The sequence below is a fragment of the Rhinolophus ferrumequinum genome, chromosome 9, assembly GCF_004115265.2.
Source record: "Rhinolophus ferrumequinum isolate MPI-CBG mRhiFer1 chromosome 9, mRhiFer1_v1.p, whole genome shotgun sequence".
In the NCBI taxonomy this organism is placed as follows: domain Eukaryota; kingdom Metazoa; phylum Chordata; class Mammalia; order Chiroptera; family Rhinolophidae; genus Rhinolophus; species Rhinolophus ferrumequinum.
In genome coordinates, this window is record NC_046292.1 from 47,390,646 (window position 1) to 47,412,514 (window position 21,869).

The 21,869-nt window shown below is 39.6% G+C and overlaps 1 protein-coding gene across 2 annotated transcripts in view; it reads left to right on the forward strand.

The window, feature by feature from the left end:
* CACHD1 (cache domain containing 1) overlaps window positions 1-21,869 on the forward strand; it is a 208,539-nt gene that overhangs the window by 108,899 nt on the left and 77,771 nt on the right. For both annotated transcript variants that reach the window (XM_033115363.1, XM_033115364.1), the window contains exon 3: window positions 556-704. In XM_033115363.1, coding sequence (XP_032971254.1) covers window positions 556-704 — 149 coding nt within the window. The remainder of the gene's footprint in view (window positions 1-555; window positions 705-21,869) is intronic.

A 21,869-nucleotide genomic window follows, 5' to 3' on the forward strand; every position in this document is an offset into this window, starting at 1 on the left:
TATATGGATGTCTGCATTGCACACTCCGGGGATTTGCCCTTCCTATGGAAGACTGTGAATGATGTCCCTTGAAGTTGTGTAACAGGAGACAGTGATTGTCATTTCCCTTCCTTCACGTATTTTCCCCACGAAAATCTATGTGAATCCGAACAAGAAGTGGGGTTTTTTTCTTCCAATCATATTGTTGCTCTGTAATTCCTAATGACCACTGTCATACATACCGACAATCATATCAATAGATTTTATTTTTCTTTAGCAAACCTTTTTTTTTTTGGATCTGTTCTGTTCTACTTGAATTTGAACACATGAGAAGTTCTTAATGCATCATCTATTATAAGACAGAAAGTATTATTTTATTGTTTCTGTGACTTCCGGGCATTCGGTAATTTTTAATCTCAGTGTACACAGTGGAATAAGATTTGGATGTGTGTTGTTTGGTTTACCTGAAGTTTAGTACATAATAGTATTGGGCACAAGTTAATTAGCTTATTAGAAAAAGTGCAGTGGGTTATTGTCTTGGACTGTCAATTTATTTTGCTCACTGTTGTCCCACAGCTAGCCAAAAAAATCCGAGAGAAGTTCAACCGTTACTTGGATGTGGTCAACCGAAACAAGCAAGTTGTAGAAGCGTCTTACACGGCTCACCTGACCTCTCCCCTCACTGCAATTCAAGACTGCTGTACTATCCCACCTTCCATGATGGAGTAAGACTTTCACATTGTTTGTTGTTCTTTAAACCGGAATTGAATAGCTTTCCATTTATATTCCAAATACCTGTGTTTGTTTATTGCAAAGTGTAGAGTACTCTTATCTTAAATAAGCCCTTTACCGTTATATAGACAAGTACTTTTTAAAGAAGTGTGAATCAATATTCTATATCCAGAAAATTTCTGGACTCCCCCCCTCCCCCACTCACCTTTTTGTCATGTTGGAATTCAGGTTCAGACGTATCACATACTGTTTTAGAGTTGGCTAAGTCTAGAATATTGCAAGTATTTTGTCATATGTCAACTAATACGTCATGAATAAGATAGGCTCACTGATTCTGGTAATTCGCCTAATTTAAGGGAGTGCCTTTTGTCTTTAATAAGAACACCAAAAATTTCCATTTCTTAAATTAGTGTAGGTTCCATATTTAGAACTACAGAGGGAAATGTGCTTCAGATAATATTGAAACAGAATTAGTATCTGTATGGTTGAGGATATTTTTGTTTATTGGGCTAGTGATATTTATATTTATATCTGGAAGAGTTGTACGGTCATGTGATGCTGGAAATTGTAGTGGAAAGAACACTTAATTTAATGTTTCACTTGGCCTTTAATTAGCTGTGATCTTAATCAAGTTACTTAATGTGTATTTTTATGCACAGTTTTCTATCAGTGGATAACAATCTTTATTATACCAATTTTCTAGGGCTATTTTGAATGAGTAAAAAGGTGTTACCATACTTTAAAAATTATATGAGTGTAAATGTTGCCATAATTAGTATGTTACCATAATTACTCCTCTCTTTGCACAATAAGTGCACTTGAGGCTATGCAAAGGATGGATGCAGTGTAGTTTTTTTTTAGTGGTTAAATGATGCTTTGCTTCCACAAGCAAGGTTATACTTATTAGAGTTTCTTGGTGGGCCAGGCTAGGTAGATAGTGGGGCATTCTTAAGATATTTTATTGCTCCATCTATGTGATGTTAACATGATCCTTCTCTCTGGCTTACCCTCTCTGTGGTCTAAAGAAGCTCATAGTAGTTGTTTACTAAATTAAATGGAAATTATGTGCAATTTGGAATGAGATGATCTGGATATGAATCCTACCTACAGCACATAACACTCAGATCATCTTGGATATTTAATGTTTTTGAGTCACCCTGTCTTCGCCTCTAATAGATAATAAATACTTCACAGGATGTCATGAACATTCAGTGGAATCAACTGCGAAAATACTTTGTAGCTGTAATGTTCTGAACACATATTAGCCATGGTATTTATATACTCACATAGCATAGTGAACATTTCCTTTTTTGTGAGGTTTAGTCAAAGGAGGTATCCTTTTATATATATAGTTGGCCTCAGGAATTTGACGTTGTTTTGTTTTGACGAGTTTATCTCTTATCTAAAAAGAAATTTAGGGTCCAATTGGGTTTTGAACTGAAGAAAAAAATTCTTTTCAGGACAGAGAGAAAAAGATAGTATAGTAACATAGATGTCCTTAGAGCTAGAGTTATGCTTACACAACCAGCAGTGATTCCTCCCTTCCCCAAGGGACACTTGGCAATGTCCAGCAATATTTTCAGTTGTCCCGGTTGGAAGGTGGGAACAGTTTCTACTGATACTATAGGTTGATCACACCCTATAATGCAAGTTAGCCCCTCCCCCAAACAAAGAATTGTCTGGCCCAAAATGTTAGCAGTGCAGACATTGAAAAACCATGGTTTAGAAGATTGGAGATCTTTGTGAATTCCTAAGTGAACCTGTTTCTCTAGATAAAACCAAAAGCTAAAATTGACTGGCGTGTACTAATGAATCTACTCCATATGTCTCCTTCCCATGACTTGCTCACCTGCTGAATTTCTATCACTGTTCCAAGAAGTAACTCAACCATTTGCCTCTCTCTGTACCTTCCTATTACCTCTTTTTTCTCTACTTTTTTCCCTTTGCCTGTGGAAGAATTCATTGCTCCCTCATCTTTGTTCCCACAATAAGTCTCATGCATCTATTGATAGCACAGAACTTGTTGGTGAGTCTGCCTCCCCTGCTGTTCTGGGCGGGGATTACACCTCATCCATTTATACCCCAGCACTTGTCAATTGGGTTTAATTAGTATTTGTTGGAATCTTTATTGATTTGAATATGGGGATGAATAAAGGGATGTCCACTCTCAAAAAGTTTAAAAATTATTGGGTGGAGGGCAAATATTGAACTTAATTAGTAATTAGGGGAAAATGTGACACAGCAGAGATGTGGTGGTTCCTCAAAGCAGAGAAATATGCCGGGTGGATGGCATCACAAAAGACTGTAGGAACTTCAGAAGTATGCATCTTATTTGATCTGGTCATTTGTAGGAATATCACAAGAAAATATGCCTTCAATGGTTAGACTTTCTGCATATCTATATTCATAAAGATAAACATGTAAAAAAAGTCATTGTAGTGCCATTTAAAATACAGAAGATTGTAAAGACCCTAAATTTCTAACAATAGGGGGATTAGTTAAGGAAATTGTATCAGATTATAAAATCGAGATGAAAAGAGCAGCCATGCTGTAGAAAAGTATTTGCTCACAAGTGAAAATGGCCATCCATCCATCCATACGTACATGCATCCATACATTAAAGTGTTTTGGGGCAAAGACAGTGATTTCTGTTTTGGATATGCTGAGATACGGGCCGAGATCTGAGGTGGCCATCCAGATATTTGGCAAAAACCAGTAGTCTACCTTTTGTTGAACAGTAAAACATAGAATGTAGTTTCTACCCTCCAAGAATTTCTCAGGTTAACATCCAAGAGACCTTGACTGTACTAGAAGGATGCATACGTGCTGGGTAGGCAGGTAAGTCTGAGAGGCTATTCCACCTTCAGAGGTCAGACTTCTGCATTGAATGTTGAATGGGGTCTCTGGAGCTGTGAGGCAGTTTTCTCCCCTCTGTAGTAGTTGACAAAGCTGAGAACTGCCATTTAGAACGAATCTTGTAAAACCAGGGCAGTCCTGACTATGAAGTTGGGTAATCAGAAGATACACAGATGAGCAAATGACAGGTTCCCTCTGGCGCCATATTAAAGAGATACCTGATGACACCTGTTTGCAGCAGAAGGTGGCAAGTGACAACTACCATTCCCTTAATGAGTCTTCTGCCTGCATTTAGCCCCCACTTTCTAGGGGCGTGTGTATAGGAATTTTTGGAGGGAACTCTGCGCTGATGCTTTTCTAGCCATTGGCTGAGCAATCACACTTTCTAACATTACAATACTCTGACCTTTTTAATGAAGATTCAAAGATGGAAAGAGTTAATAGTAAGTTATTGGGGGAAACCAGGGTAAGAACACTTAGCTGCCTTTATTCCAGTGCCTCATAAGACACTTTCATCTGTATTTCGTAACTGTGGTGGTATTTTACCAAACACATTTTCGGTTCTGTCTTTACTATATTCCAATCCCTCCGAAAATGTCTACATTTTGAATCACAGGGAGTTCATGTTGGAGTTAATGACAACAGGGAAAATTTCAAGTCTTGGGAACCAATTTAAGGGCACGACTAAAAATAATCTGTGTTTTAAATGCCAGGCAGATTTGCTCTTGAACCATCCCTCGGTCACTCACAATGTGACCTTGGGAAGTCACTTCATTCTGCACCCCCAGTTTCCTTATCAGTGAGATGAGAATAATGATAGTACCTACTTCACAGGGTCATTGTAGGGAGATGTTTTTAGGTCATAACGGTTTTGTTTGATAATTATGTGTTTCAATATTATCCTCTATGTCAGGGGATCCTGTTTTTGTCTTTTAGGGCAATCACGTAGCTTCTGTTTGAAAATAAATATACCTAAATTTTTAAAAAAATGAATTTATTTAAATAAAAATCTTAAGTGACTGTGACCAGAATTTTGAAGGCGACATACAGTAATGTAATGACTGAAGTTTATGAAAAATGGACTCAAGAGTATGGCTAAAGTCCTTCCAAACTATAAGATTTTATAGTTCTACAAAGCAAACTATCTGGCCACATGCATATGTATTAATACAGCCGTTACAGTAAACATAAGCAGTTGGACTTGAGATAAAGGATCTCCAGTCTTACATCTGGATCTTGTCCATTCTTAAACGTACGGGCGCTGTAAACATTTTCTAAAACTCAGCCCTGGCCCTGTGGCACTCTAGTTACTCATTACTCTCATTTTAAGTGCCTGTGGCCTTTTTGACCTTGCTTCTTTTCCAAATGTATTGAAGAAAAGTTAATACTAGGACAATATTTTTATAAGTGATTTTAACCAATGGCTAATTTTCACTTTTTGTTTTATGCCTAGAATTTCATTTCTACTGATTTATAATCAATATTTGGGTTTTCTCACTAAGGCTTATTAATGCATATTTTAAAAAATAAAATGCCCAGTGCTGGAGAGGCAGAGGCTGTGGGGACAGAGTCCCAGAGAACAGTTTCCAGGCTCTCTGCCTCACGTGGAAAGGTGCTGGCTCAGGTAGTAGATGGCCATCAGCTGTAATCAGATGGCCATCTGCTGTGTCTGGGTGGCCATCAGCTGTTACCAGTTAGCCGTTGGCCACTAATATAACTGCTGTGGCTGTGCTAGTGGGTTGCTTGGTTGGCAGAGAAGCAGACAGCCGATTGCGCATCGTATGGAGCCTGATTCCTGTGTCTCCCACCCTGCCGCCAGCGAGAAGTAGTGGCATGAACTCCCTACCTGTGGCTCCGTGGGTGCTCCTTTTTGGCTTCACCATATCCTGCGTTCTGGTGCAGGGAGCAGGAGCAGAGAGCCCTCATGACAGGGGCTTTCAAGCATTCTTTTATAGAGCATTCTGCAGAGTACACCTTGAAGGTTATGCTATGATGACAACAGAGAGAACCTGCGAAGCAGCAGAAAATTGATTTTTCAGGTGATTTTGATACTTGCCTTTTCAGACCAGTCAGCTCTTACCATTCTTACTCGGAAGTTAATTATTTTGTACGGGGCCCTGCATAGCCATTAGGCACTCTGTCATCGTTTGCTGAAGGGAGGATCTGAAGATTCTCTGCTATGGGGAGAACAACAACAACATGGGTTAAGGCTTAATCTAAGACAAACTCATTCTCAATGGTGTCACTTAAAATAACAGAACATTGAGAACAAGTTAATTTATTCGTGTAATTTAATGAACAGCTCCCTTTGTTTTGTATCAGGTCAGCTGAAGAGGGTGCACAAGACCTGGGGCACTCCCACAGGAAGTGCACAGACACACAGACGCATAAGGACACTCACAGACTATATCTGGCCTGCAGATGTGTTTGTCTGTAGTTTTAAAGGTTTTTAAATGTCTAAGGTTTAAAATCTGTTGCCAACATTTAAAGTTTGAGAGACTTACACATGTTAAAAAATCGAAATTTCTCTGTCTTCTCTGAAATCAGGAGATCTGGCAGTCGTGGGTCTGTCTACCTCTGCTCTGGGCAGGAGCTTTTGTGAAGAGCAGCTCCCCTTTGGAAGACAGGCATGCATTCTTCCACGCACCGTAGTTCCCACTAGTCCGTGTTGTATGATACCGATCCATTCCCCTGACTGTCACCTCCTGCTTGGCCCACATCAGCATGGGAGTTTGTAACGCATGATCTAAAGTGACTATCATGTTAATAAATTTAACCTAAGGAAATGTCTTGTCCATGTGCATTCTCAGTCTCTCAAGTTTAAAAAATATAGTTCCTTTATGCGTAACACTAAGAATATCTACCCTGGAAACCTGGCTTGCCACAGAGATGGGCTTCTGCTGTGTGCATCTTAAGCTATTGTTTATAGTCAGCAAGTCCTGTTGACCCTTGGCTTTTCCATAAACCAATCGATAATGTTTTCTTCCACAAGTCTTAATCCATTTCCTCCCTTCCCCAATGTCTTCTACAGATGTTCCTGCCTGGTAGCATTCTTATATTTTATTTTTGATGTCACTATTTAAGAAGAAGGGAACAGATGTCACTATGTAAGAAGAAGTAAACTATGGGAGGAAATACTGGGAAGATAAAATTAGATTTTTATTTGTGTGTGTGTCTCTAAGTGGGATTCAGTGCTGTTAATATCACTCAGTTAATGCTCGTTAGTTGGCTAATCATGGTAGGGATTGGCATGAGTCATCTAGACCAAGTTTGTGATGAGCAAAGTGATACGCTGGTGGAGGTTAGGTAAGGAAGCAACTTGTTTCCAGGGCTCTCTGACGCCAGCCACCTGGAGGTAGCTCTACAGAGACTTCTTTCACATTCTTCAGGGGAGACTTGAAAAGCTTCACTGATTCTCCAAAAGGAAGAAACTCTTGGAACCGTCGTCAAATTGGCTTCCTGTTATTTTACAAGTTGCTCTTTGAGTTGGGACATCCACAGAGATTGATACAGTCACTGTGAAGGCAGGTAGTACGCATCTCATTTTCTGAGAACCCAAATTTAATGCATCTCCAGCTGGTGCCCATTAGGACTGGATGATTCAGGAGCCAGGTCTCATCAGTCAGACTGTTGGGGGTATTGTGCTGTAGGCAAAGCAACTGGCATGGGTTCTGACGAAGGACACAGGCCCCTGATTACAATTCTCATGAATAGCCACTGTTGTAACCCTCTATATTACTCAGGGTTCTCCAGAGAAACAACCAATAGGGTGAGGGATTGATTTTAAGGAATTAGGTCACGTGATAGTGAAGGTACAAGTCCAAAATCTTCAGGGTAGCCCAGTAGGCTGGAGACTAAGGGAAGAGTTGCAGTTTTAGTCTGATGGCAGAATTCCTTGCTTGGGGGAGGTCTGTCTTTGTTCTGTTAGGTCCTTCAGTTAATTGGATGAGTCCCATCCACTGATCTCATCCCCCAAATTCCTTCAAAGAAACATCCAGAATAGTATTTGACCATATATCTGGGTACCGTGGCCCAACCAAATTGACACATAAAATTAGTCATCACACCCTCTCAAAGAAAGGACAGAAAATTTGGCTGCAAAAACCTACCATTGAAATTAAATTTTTATTAACACTCCAATTTCGACTGGAGGATGCTAGAGTCTTTCCTTGGAGCTTTCAGAGCTAGAGGCCTCCATTCCCTTATTTCAAACTATATTACAAAGCTCTAGTAATCAAAATAGTATGATTTTAAAAACAGACACATAGACTAGTGGAACAGAATAGACAGCCCAGAAATAAACCATACATACATGGTCAATTCATTTACGATCAAGGAGCCAAGGACATAAGATGGGGAAGGCACAGTCTCTTAAATAAATGGTGTTGGGAAAACTGGACCACTGTCTTACACCATACACAAAAATCAACTCAAAATGGATTAAAGATTTGAATGTAAGACCTGAAACCGTAAGATTCCTAGAAGAAAGCATAAACAGTAAGCTCCTTGACATCAGTCTCGGCATGAATTTTTGGATCTGACTCCAAAAGCAAAAATAAACAAATGGGACTACATCAAACTAAATCAACAAAATGAAAAGGCAACCTACTGAATGGAAGAAAATATTTGCAAGTTGTGTAACTAATAAGGGGTTAATATCCAAAAATATACAAGAAATTCATACAACTGAATAGCAATAAAACAAACAATCTGATTAAAAAATGGGCAAAGGATCTGAATAGACATTTTCCCAAAGACATACAGATGGTCAACAGGTACAGGAAAAGACGCTCAACATCACTAATCATCAGGGAAATGCAAATCAAAACCACAAAGAGATGTCAACCTCATACTTGTCAGAATAGCTATCAATAAATCAACAAACAACAAGTGTTGACGAGGGTATGGAGAAAGGGAACCCTTGTGCACTGTTGGTGGGGATGTAAATTGGTGCAGCAATGATGCAAAACAGTATGGCAGTTCCTAAAAAAATTAGAACTACCATATGATCCAGCAATTCCACTTTTGGGTATTTATCCAAAGGAAACAAAAACACTAACTCGAAGAGATATCTGCACCCCATGTTCACTGCAGCGTTATTTACAATAGCCAAGATATGGAAACAACCTAAGTGTCCATAGATGGCTGAATGGATAAAGAAGTTGTGGAATGTGTGTGTGTGTGTGTGTGTGTGTGTGTGTTTCAGACAGAAAGAATGAAATCGACGGAGAAAGACAAATACTGTATGATCTCACTTATGTGGAATCTTTAAAAAAACCCAACAAGCTCATAGATACAAAGAACAGGTTAGTGGGGGTAAAGGGCAGCAAAAGGAGTGAAGGGGGTCAAAAAGTACAAATTTCCAGTTACAAAATAAGTCATGGGGGTGTAATGTACAGCATGGCAACTGTAGTTAACAATACTATATTGCGTATCTGAAAGTTACTAAGAGAGTGGATCTTAAAAGTCCTCTTTACAGGGAAAATTTTGTAACTATGTATGGTGACAAGTGTTACCTAGACTTATTGTAGTGAGCATTTTGCAACATGTACAAACATCGAATCATTATGTTGTGCACTGGGAACTAATACGATGTTCTATGTCAATTATACCTCTATTAAAAAAAGTTAAAACTCATGTTGATGGGCTACCTGGAAAGGAATCTCAGCATTTGAGTAATCGTTTTTCCATCTAAATTGGTTGTATGTTTGGTACCATCATTTAGATGTTGCGCAAATTTCTGTATTCACATTTGAAGGTCTTTAAGTATTATCGACATAATGGGAGCCAGAAATAAGTTACTTAGAGAGTTATTTTCAATTACGATGATTAACATCCTGACCCATAATGTTCAAATTCCTGTACTAAGCTCTCTTTAGGGATTTAGCTTCAGGTCAGGCTTTCGTGTTTTGTTTTGTTTAATTCAAACTCAAACATGAGCTTTCTTTCAGTTTTAAGAGAAAGCAAGCTTCTTTAATTTTTTTTTTTTTTAATCAACTCAGTCTCTACCATAGTGGAAGAAAAACCTTAAGCAGTAAAGAGAGTTTTCCTTTCAGTTGAAGTTCAGTTATGATGCAGATTTTATCATGGTAATATAGTACTAAGCCTAGAGGGGCCTCAGCTCTGCCACTTTGCTGTTCACTTAACCTCTTTGGTCCTCAGTTTCCTCAACTGTAAAATCAGCAGTTTGAACTGTACTCCAGAGACCAAAATCTCAAGCTTCGTTAACGTCCCTCAGCTTTCTCAGAAGGTTTGTTTTTCACTAGAGCCATTTGTCATTATAGGCACCTTTTCCTACTGCCCAAATTTGGGCATTCTGGAGTTCATGAGGGAATTTGCTTTCATTTTTTGACATTTACCTAGGAGGGGGGAAAAATACTATGCAGCAAGGCCTACAGAGGTTAAATCACTCATTCATTCATTCATTCAAAGAATGATCATTTGTGGAATGGTCAATGGGAACCTCAGTTCAGCTAACTGGTGAAGTGGTAACACAATTTGAATATATGAGGATATGAGGGAAGTGGTTTCCAAGAGAGAAGGGTCAATATGAAGAAAACTCAGTGGCTGGAAATGGCCCGGAGCACCGGAGCATACACGAGAAGTCTGGAGCAAGTGATGGAAGAGGCAGCTGAGAAGTTGGAGTAATACCAGATCACAGAGACGTCCAAATGTTAGACTGAAGCATTTCAGTGTATTCAGGAGACTTTAGGCTTTGTAATGAAGTAAAGGACAATGTCCTTCTCTTACTTCTATATCTTTACTGTCTGACACCTAGTAGACACCCAATAAATATTGGTTGCTTGAATGAGATAATTAATTTAAGATTTTTGAGAAAGGGAATGAAAGGATGAGACATGAGCTTTAAGGGGATTTTACTTGTCAGCCATGTAACAACTAAAAGAGCGAGTCTGATTTCATTTAAATAGGGAAGGAGGAAGAATGGGCCTGAACTTGGCTGTTGGTGCCCAGTATGCTTGGTGTTGGAAGAAGGAGGAATCAAAGGTTTCTAAGGTAGATTTTGTGTAACTACGGCAGTGGTTGATAACAGGTTCTAAGGCATATTTTCACTTTGTGTGGCTTCTCATCATTCTTCTTAGTTACATTTAAGTTCAGGGACTCTGTCGGATTTAACTTTGTGTTTAATACCTTGCTTGAACAGGTCCTCAATAAATACAAGGTGTGATCACAAAATACAGTAAATGTTTAAATAAAAGACACATTGCCATTACTCCCCCTCAGAATACTTCCCCTCACTTTGAACACACTTATCCCATCGTTCTTGCCACTTTTGGAAGCAGTTCTGGAAGTCCTCTTTCATGAGCATCTTTAGTTGCACAGTAAGGGCTGTCTCAATATATGAATCGAGTGAAAACGTTTTCCTTTCATGCTCGTTTTGACTTTGGGGAAGAGCCAGAAGTCGCACGGTGCCAGATCCGATGAGTAAGGTAGATGAGGACACACCGTAATGTTTTTATTTGACAGAAATTGCGATGTATGACACAGAGTGTTGTCATGATGCAGGATGAAGTAAAGACACTCATGAAAGAGGACTTCCAGAACTGCTTCAGACAGTGGCAAGGACAATGGGATACGTGTGTTTGAAGCGAGGGGGGATAATGGCAATATGTCTTTTACTGTAATAAATTATTCTTAAACATTCACTGTATTTTTCTATCACACCTCGTATTTTCTGAAGGAGTTACTGCATGGTAGCAAACCTGATTTGTCTTTACTTTGTGAGGACTGGTAGTGACGGTGATGTCAGAATTACTGAGCTACTTTATTTCTGGGCAGAAATTCCAATATTTTTATGCCCATTCATAAGAGTTATTCCATTATTGTAAGGCCTGATAGGAAACGGAAGTTGACATTGACTTAGTTATCTCAGTTATCAGATTTTATCATTAATAATAGTGGATATGAATAATTATTATAATATTATAATTGATTGTATGCACAGTGAATTTCAAAACACAAAAGGTCCAAATACCTACGTATACAGTAATCTGCAGGGGAAACATTCCAAGACCCCCAGTGGGTGCCTGAAACCAAGGGTAGCTCTAAACCCTATATATACTATGTTTGTTCCTATACACACATATATTAGGTTGGTGCAAAAGTTATTGCGGTTTTTGTCATTTTTAACCTTTTGAACTGCAATTACTTTTGCACCAACCTAATACGATAATTTAATTATAAATATGGCACCCTAAGAGATTACCAACAACAGCTAGTAATAAAGTAATATGATTATAACAATATACTATAATAAAGCTATGTGCATGTGGTTACTTGTTTCAGGGATCCCTTGCTGAAGTCTCTTAGACAGGCTCAGTGCCTTCTGGTGCCACACACGACTTTCAGTCGGAACACGTTTTCTGTTCACGTCTGCCACCTACAAATTGAATGCCTTTTCTATCTTAACTAAGCACTTTACCCTGCACTGTGGTCCTCACTTGTGCAGTTTGAGATACGATAGCCAAGCTAGCACGAATTTCTTTTTCTTTCTTCACAATTTCCAGGAGAGAAGATTCGTTCTTACCATAGATCTTAGCATCCTCAGCACGATGTTTATTCTTTCCTTATTAAGTCAAGAACGTTCACGTTTTCACTCAGAGGAAGTACTTTATGGCTTTTCTTGGGCGTCTCCGGATTGCCAGCGTCACTACTCGTGTGCTTGGGGAAGCCTTATTACGTAAAATCAGGGGGAACTGACGGTTGATCTGACAACTGAGATGGGTACTCCGTGAATATTGGGCAGGTAGCGTCTACAGTGTCGACATGCTGGACAAAGGGACGTTTTACGGTCCCAGGCGGGAAGGAGTGAGAAGGCACCGATTTCATCATGGTACTCAGAACGGCATGCCATTTAAAACTTGTGAATTATGTCTTGAGTTGTTTATCTCTGGAATTTTTCCATCTAATCTTTTCAGACTGCAGTTGACCACAGGTAACAGAAACCGCAGAGAGCAAACCATGGATGGGGGTGGGGGAAGGGGCGGGAAACCACTGTTCCCACTGCATGTCATTTCCAACTCAACTTGTCTGTGTCATGTTCAAGGCAGTTCATGTGTAAGACGTTGTACTAGAAACTGTCTGATAGACAAAGGTGAATAAAACACTCTGTACCTTCAGGGGCTCATAGGACATACTTACGTAGAGTCAGCTAAGGCAGACTGTATCAAGCGTCGTGGAAGAAATCTAAAGACTCTTTTAAACGAGAAAGATTACGAACAGAGTCTTCTGAGCACTCTGGCTTGATGGAGAAGTGGCAGTTGAGGCCGTGAAGAGTGGAACTTCTGCAGATAAATCTGGGGGAAAGATGCTTCAGACCAGAAAAACAGCAAGCACCCACAAAGCATTGAGGGTGGGGAGGTGGAAGACACAGCTGGAGTTGAGGACAAGAGATGCAGTCTGGTGGACTCCAAATCCGTAATCCACTGGACAAACTTCTCTCGGTAAACAGTAGGTTTCAAAGCAAGGTCTGTGGTCAGGTCTGTGATTTGAGCAGACTAATTAGTTGGCAAGTGAAGGATAAATTACACTGTATTTGTGGTGGAAAGGCATGTTGCTTGTCAAGTTGGGCCATCCTAATAATCCAGGAGAAAAGTAATGACACCTCAAGGAAGGATTGTAGAAAGCAAAAGACATCCAGCGTGGTGGTGGGTTACGTAGAATCCAGCCACTAGTTTTTACTAGAGATTTGGGTGGGAAGGAAGATTCTAATAGATGGTTCTAAATTTTAAATTGAACACCTCAGGACAGGAATCTATTAATTAAAGAGTGACAATCAGAGCAAAAGATTTTTTAAGAGGAAGATGATCAATTCAGTATTAACATGCTGATTTTAATTTTGAATTGCATGTGGATCATTCTTGGGAGGTGTTTGGCAAGCAGTTGAGATTAGCCTGTAGCATCATTTTATTGTCATCCCGCAAATATTTTCACCCACATAACTATGTTCTGTGCATGGCAATTCAGGAGAGAGGGAAAAGTTGAAATGTATAGTATTAATGTGCTAATGCATAAATGATTTTGTATAAAATTATGTTTCTAGGCATTACAGCTGACCTACATGTGGGCAACTCCTATTTTCCCAGCCCTATTTTAAGGTACTGCACATGAAAAAATGATGTAAAATGTTTAACTGTATATACATTTTATTTTTTATAATTACTGTTTTTCTGAAAAATAAAGCATTGGGACTTAGCCAGCCACTTTTGCACTTATGGCTCTTGTTCTTTTAGTGTCACAAGGTCAAATAATATGACAAGCTTGGTTCTTGACAACCGAGTTTAATTTTATTGCAGGTCCTGTTCACTCCCCAGCAAGATGTGGCTTTGCCTTTAAAGTACTGTATGGTGAATCTGTTTTTCAAGTCATTCTCCCTGCTTTATCTCAAACTTTTATCTCCAATGCCATTAAAAATTATGATTACCTGCAGGCAGGCATAAGGTTATAGATACAGTCTTTATGGCTATTGGTGCCGGAAGGACTTGAGTTGAGCTCAAAATCTAACAAAGATTTTGCAGAAAACTTTACATTTCAGAAAGTTTACTCAGTTAACATTGCTTATGTAAAAGATTTATGTATGTTTATACTTCAGTAAAATACTCTCTTATGCTTTTTCTTCTGTAAACATTATTTTACTTACATTAGATTCTTCATATGATTCTCTCAACAGCCGTGGTATGGTAGATACTATCGTCTCCCACCCCCTACCCCCATTTTGCCAGTGAGGAAGTAGGCTCAGAGAGGTTGTGTCGGGCCTCAAGGGAGCTGGGTTTGGAATCTAGGTTTCCTGACTCCAAATCTTCTTTTCTTTTAATGATAAAATATTTTGGCCAGTAGTAAAATTAGAATTGCTTATCTGCCAATGGAAACGCTGAACTATATATTCCTTCTTAGAATTTCACTTAAGGCTATTGTATGATCCTCTGAAGGTCTCAGTTGATTGAGTATAATGCTCCCATAGTCTGGTTAGTTTGTTTCTAAGTCTTAAAAAACATGTTCCTGCAATTTGTATCAGATAGGTAGAGAGAGAGAGAGAGAGAGAGAGAGAGAGAGAGAGAGAGAGAGAGAGAGAGAGAGAGAACTATTGATGATTGCCCTCATAGCAGAAAGCACCTGCATTTGGGTCTGCTGACAATCCTGCTTTCTGGATTTTCCTTATGTGACCTTCACTGGAGGGAGGACAGGAGACCTGCCACTCTGCTTAGAATACGTATTTCACCAGTGGCTTTTACGCAGTTTAGGGAGAGATGGTCCTGTGATTTCCTTCCTCCCTCCCTGTTTCCCCTCCCTCCTTAAAAATCTGGCCTCTAAAAGAAACTGCCAGCCTTAAGAAATAGACCCTATTGTAGCAGAAGACAAGAAATTTCCTTTGAGCTTTTTAAATGTTTTAATGTGCAAAAATATCAAAGTGTTTTCAAAGAAGGCCAAGATTTAAAAAGCATTCTGTCTATATAGTCTTTCAGGGGACGTGGCTTGTTTGGTATAATGATGTACAATTTATCTTCACACTCACAGCTTGATTAATTTACTAATATTGGGTCAATAATTTCTTTTGAGGACCCATTAGCCATAAGCATTCTACATCTTGTATTTCATGTTTCTTTTGCAGAACAGGGAGCTTTGGGCAGGTCTCTTCCCCCAGTGTGTTGGTGCCTAAGAGATTGGACCAGTTAATCTTCAAGGTCATCTGCTAACTCTGCAGTTCTTAGTGCTATTCCTTGATGTCTGTGTCCTACCACTTACGGTTGTCTGCTATTTACTAATTGCTCAGTGTATGTGCAGGAAGAAAACAAACAAATTTACAATCTCTGGTTTCTAGTCCTGGCAAGTCTTGGCCTCTTAGGTTTTCTGAATTTACTTATTCAGCAGACATTTAGTAAACATGTGCACTTCCCAGGGCTGTGCCCTGGGGATAAATATAGGAAAGGATCTCTCTCTTCATATTAACTACCAAGGGAGAAAAGTATATACATAAATAACTATAAAGTGTGCTAAGGCGTTATATAGATGTCACGTGGCAGGATGGACAAGGGCTATGGAACAGCACAAAGGGAGCCTGTGGATCCCACCTAGCCTCTGTCCACCTGCCTGTTCTCTCCAGAGAGAGAGAACTCTGTGGTATTTTTCCAGGTACCCTTGTTTCTTCTTCTTCATCCACCCCTGCCCCAACCTAGTGATGAGCAAGATAAGGATAAATGTTTAACGTGGTTGTGGATCCATTCCCAAATCCCCCACATCTCACCGGTGCAATCTCCCAAATTTGTGTGAGAAAGCAGATCAAAGGGATAATACTACCACTTGGAATCTAGACGTGAGACACACGATCACAGCAGGGCCTCCTCTCAGTGACCTGTTGTGGTGGAGAAATGATGAAAAAGAAATAGGGCTGGTTTGTATGATACCTAGACTTTCATGGAAAGAGAGATGCTTTATTGCTCTGAAAGCCTTACCTTCCAAGGGCATTTGACAGCAGCCCTTGTTTCCACTCTGGCTGAGTTGCTGAACCCTGAAGGTTTAATCCTTATTACTGATAAGAACAGAAAGAATGTGACTTATCTCTCCAATCTCTGCAGAGATGGAAGGAAAAACCATTTCTTGGAACATGATTACGCGTTATTTGACAGCTTTTCAGTTTGCCCATTAATTGAGGTGTTCGAATAAGTAAACGTAGTTGGGGGGTGGTTCAAGTATCATTTACTTTATGAACGTGATAGTTCCTTTTTGAAGTGATCCCCCTCTTAGCTCCTTCCTCCACCATTCAAACAGAGTTTAAATATTTGCCAGTACAGATGTTTGATTTTTATCTTAGCTCTTTCTTTGTTTAACTTTATTCTCATGGGTGGTTAAGTGGAAGATAAGGGGGTTCTTGTTTAATTCTTTTCAACTGGTGTTGCTCAAATATTTGGAGAACAGACACTTCCCAGAAAGAATGAGCAGGAACCTGATTGAATGGTGGTGAAGCGGTATGTCTCCCTCCCTGTGGTATCATAGTAAACCAGACACTGTTGGGCTCTTACTAGGAATGGAGGGTCTGGTAGGGATGGGTGTTTCTCAGTATCCAGGTCTTTTAAAGGCTCCTAGAGCTACTGGTCAAGGGACTTTGCCTCCCAGAAAGATGTGTGCTATTCTTAAAATGGAACCTGGAGTTCAGCAGCATTGGAAGCAAGGGCCTGATTTGTGCCGGACTCTATTGGAAGCCTCCCAGCATATTTGCTCCACACCAGCTTCTGTTCAGATACCAGGTTTTGCTTCCAGGAGAAATGGTGGTTTTGTTGTTGTTGTTGTTGTTGTTTAACCTTTTGCACCTGTCTCAGTATTTTAACAGTGATTAAAAACAAGCAAACAAGTAAAAAATATTCGCTACTCCATTAGCTGTCCTCATATTGGCTTTGTTCATGGAGTCAACTATCAGTTTAAGCCTTGCTCTTCTGGGATACCTACAGGGATTTGCTTTTTAAAATATTACCTTAAAAACGTGTCCATGAATAATATTGCATTTCACCATCACCCTTGGAACTGTGGGTGTGGTTTTTGTGCACTGTGTGCTAAATGGGGCAGCCTTCTCTGGAAATGTTGAGGAAAACCCAGAGTTCTGAGTGATTTGCCTGGCAAATCACCTTCCATAGGAAATTTAAACAAAGACCAAGAAAGAGATTCAGGAAGTAAATCCCAACTGGTGTGTATGTCTCTCTCCTTTATATCTTTTTCTTTCTAAACTGGGACGCCACTGAAAAGTTGATTTACACTGTGAATCGAGGCTGAATGAAATCCAATTGGAACTCACTTGAACACTGTTTTGATGTAAGATTCAAAGCTTCTGCAAATTTATTTTATCTTCTACATTTGCTGATCTCCTGCTTGTAAATCCTGTTGAAGGAGAATAAAAATGACTGCAGCCTGATGGGAATTAAATGTCTGAAGTTCAAAGCAGTTTGCACATCAGAGCAAACGTCAATCAAATGAACATCTTGCAAGCCAGGCAGGGAGTGAATTTCTCCATGGGGAAGAGATCAAAGTGGGAGTCACAGTTCTGTTTTCTCCCTCGGGATGCAGTTTCGATCAGTTGTTCATGAAAGTAAATCCAGAAGGAAGTTTTGTTTTGTTTTGTTTTTTTTAACTTAAGGGGGCAGGAAAGATAGAGTTATTTCTCTTGAAACTGAATTTCAGGCAATGGTTTTATCTTATGAAAATAAGTATAGAAAGCAATCCTAAATCCAGTATCTCCTTTTTTTCAGAGTGAGGGTCTACAGAACATTTAGGTAGGATTATTCTTCTTATTGTTATTACTTTTTTAAAGCACAGATATAAAGGTAATTTGAATTGCCTGCTCATTTTTTAGTGAAAATATACCAGTTCTTGACCTTTCCATAGACCTGGAATTATATCAATGTGACTGGCAGCTAATATATTTCTCAATGAAAATTTTTTTTTGGTAGCCTCTAAGACTAATGTGTTTTGAAAAAGTATCATGAGCATGAACTTTACATTTCTTACAGTCTCCAAATCAGGGTGAATGGCGTGTGTTTGTGTGTTTGTGTGTTTGTGTGTGTGTGTGTGTGTGTGTGTGTGTGGTTGTTCTTGTTGTTGTTAATTGTTATCTAAAAGGCACACATTCATAAAATGCGTTCCTGTCTTCGGCAAGGCAGCCATTCCTCTTGGGCCCAGAAGCAGCTAATGTAACAAGGATAGCTAAGCAAGTTTTACTCCTGTGTTTGGAGTCCAGTAAGAGTGCAGAGTTCAGAAGAGAAGCAGGTACTAGTGAGTGTGGGTGAGTGGAAGCTGGAGAGATAATCACAGGGTTTTTGCTCTTGTAATTATTCTCCTCGCCGGCTCACTAGCTTAGGACACACTGTTCTCCTGTATGTCTTAAGCTCCTGTTGACACATGCTTCCCTCCCTGACTGGCACATCCGCGGCATAGGCAGGAATAGAATCAGAGTGAGGTTTATTTCTAGGCATTTCACATGAACTCGGCTGGGGAGTGCCTGCTCCCTGGCTGTGGTTCGGCACGCGTGAGGAAACTCAAGACAATTGAGATTCCTGTGAGGCTGTTGCCACTTAAAGAATACCATCGAGCAAGAAGTAGGAGGAAGGAGAGTGGTTGGCATGTCTGAATTCTTGAAATATCAGACTGTGGGGGCCTGAGAGGAGTAAATTAACTTAAAATCACCAGCATTCACTGAATGCAGATTACTCAGGAAGCAAGAACTCAATCAAATTCTGAAATGAGGTAACAATCTGTTTCATCCCTTAACTACTGAATTTTCAGAACCCAGATGTCCTTGAACTGACGAGCCGGTAGGTCATATTGCCCTCTGGCTGAGGTTCTCCCTGCAAGGTGGTTATTTAATTCTAAAACATCAGGAAAATTCTACAGATTGCTTCAGGAAAAGCACTTCTTCAGGTATATTACGTTTTATTTTGGGGTCAAGTTTGATTTCTGGAAGGCTGTGTGTTTGCTCATCAGCCGAGGCTCCCCTGAGCTGTTTCCATATTATATGCCTTGCCCACATTTGCAACACAACTTGAGTTGTGGCCATTGTCCATTGTGTTATTAAGCATTCTCTATTCATTGTCCCAAGTGAGATTTTTTTTCAGAACTTGGTGCCATTTCCTCTTTCTGGGTTTTATTTCTGTTTTATATTGTCTTTGTTGTTCATAAGCCATCTCTTCAAGGTCCTCAGATGATCAGAGTGCCAGGGTCTTCCTCTCAAAGGAGAAAGCTGGTACCTGGAAAAGGAGAAAACCAGAATGAACTGGCCCCGGCTCTGCTGCATCTCTGTTCCAGGCCCACATGCATAGGCTCGCTCTTCTATCCTGAAACCTCTCAGACTTCAGTGGTGAATGGGAAGGGAACGTGAAGCTTTTCTAGAATGAAATAATAAAAATTGACCCAAAATGGCCAATTCCATAGCTCTGCCATTGGTGAACATTTGTTTAAAAAAAAAAAATCTAAGTTATCTGTAATTAAGAGAACACCTGCCTTTAATATCTACTTCCTCTTCCTCCACCTTCTTATCTTGTCCCTAGAGTTCTTTCTCTGTAGCTATCTATTGTGAAGCCTTATGTTTAGCTACTATCAGTTTCTATTAAGCAAAGATTTCCTGTAAGCCCTACAGTCTTTCAGGGTAAATCCTTTCCTTTGAGAGAATTGAATTCTGCTTCAGCTGTTCTAGATAATGTTGATGACTTATTTCTTGATTTTTTTGAGATACAATGTAATGTATTCATTATGAATGAGAGCTCCAGCGCGTAAACATTCACATCTTGGTTCTGCTAATTCCCAGCTATCAACCTGGGGCTCCTTAATTTAAAATTTCTATATCTCAGTACCCTGGTCTTCAAATGAAGATAATAATCGTATTTCCCTCAGGATTTGAGAAGATTAGATGAGTTAATCTATGTAAAGCACTTAAAATATACTTGACATATGATAAGCACTAAGTAGCTGTTAACTGGTATCATTACTAGTACAGCAATACTAGTTAGTTATTATTTATCAAATGTTTATTATGTACCTAGGCTGTTAAGAACCATCTTCTGATTTAAGTCTTAATCCTCACTACCTTATGAAATACATCTTGTTATTATCACCATTTTATAGATGAGAAAAGCAGAGGCTTAGAAAATGTAAGTAATATGCCAGAACTATATAGCAATAAGCAATTTAAACCCAAATTCCAGTCCACGTCTAGGTACCTCTCAAGTCTATGCTCCTGACAATGACATAATCATGCTTTGCCAGGGTGACAGTGCTGCGTTCATCATAGATGTTTGGGGAATATGATTGAATAAAATGCCCAGAGGTTTCCAGTAACTTAGCTCTCTGTGCTTCTTCATTAGTCAGTCAGCAGGGAGAATTTATGGAATTCACATTCACACCAATATGCTAGACCTGAAATAGCAATGTAATCCCTCCAGTAACTTACAGTTCCATTGGGGGAACTAAGGCTTCTCACATATGTGAAAGGTTTTAGAGAGAACTGGGAGTTCAAGTGCTGTGTGTTAGGGTTTATACAATAAGACTTCCATAACGAAATCTCTTGGCATCTCACCCTTCATGGAGAAGGCAAACTAAGTAAAATAGTTTGCTCATTATTTATAATAAATCTTATTTTTTAATTTGTATTGATTAGTCATTTGTTGCTATAAACAGAATCTAAAACCAGTCCATCGGTGTCTAATATGATGACACTATGTTAAGCCTGATTTCAAAACAATATAAAAAATAGGAAAAGAGACACAAGCGTGGAACAAAGACTCAGAACGGCACTAGTCATTTTGGAGGAGGTAGGGCTCCTCATAGGCTGGAACCGACAGGAGAAATTTCAGGGAGGAGGATGAAAAGAGAAGGGCTTTGTAGAATGGATGCAGTGGACACTGGCGAGCATCACAATTGAGATCCAACAGCTGAGGGGACTGGTCTGGTTAGAACGACAGGTTGAGAGATTGGGGTGGGTAGAAAGGTTGGGTAGATTATTGATGTGCGAACTACATTGTGAAACGTTTTTATGACTGACAAATGTTTACTTAGCACCTACTTTTGTTAATGAGTCACTTCCATTTTTATTATTATAAAAATGTTTTCTTTAATATTCTTAGAGGTGATCTTTTCAGTACAGAAAACAACCTATAAAAATAATTCCCTGGTCTCCCAGTCCCTAGGAGCAAGTTTTCATTTCACAAAAGCCCAATGAATCTGTGCATGCTCAGCCTGGACTTTGGCCTTCTCAAGGGGTGGGACTGAGAGCACAGGTCCTGGCTGTGGAGACTCCATTAAAAGAAACAGGGGCTCTCTCCAGCTTTACATTTTTCCTGGGAGAAATTTTCGGTAACTTTTGTGTTGCCCCTTTTAGCAAGTTATTCCGCACGTGCCACTTAAATTAAGCAGTGTGCTGTGTGGCTTATCATTGGACAGGGAGTTGGGTGATGGGTTCAAGTCTCTCTTAGGTCTAACTTGCTGGGTGATCCTTGGTGTCACTGTTCTCAACTCTGAAATGGGTAGATCTAAAGGGGTTTGTAATTTGTACTCAAAGTTCAGATGGGAGCTGCAGGGATATCTAAGAATTACTCTGGTCTTTTGATTGAAATTGGAAGATCCTCTGTCCTCGATCTCTTTGATGCATATTGGAAAGTACCTCTGTTCACACAGAAAGTCATTCTACTGTTTTATTTCCAAAGGAATCTGTATGGCAGGATTGGAGGGCTTCTCAAACACAAGGAGCCTGTCCACGTCAGATTCCTGGGCCTCGCTCCAGACTCACTAAATCAGACTCTTCCAGGGTT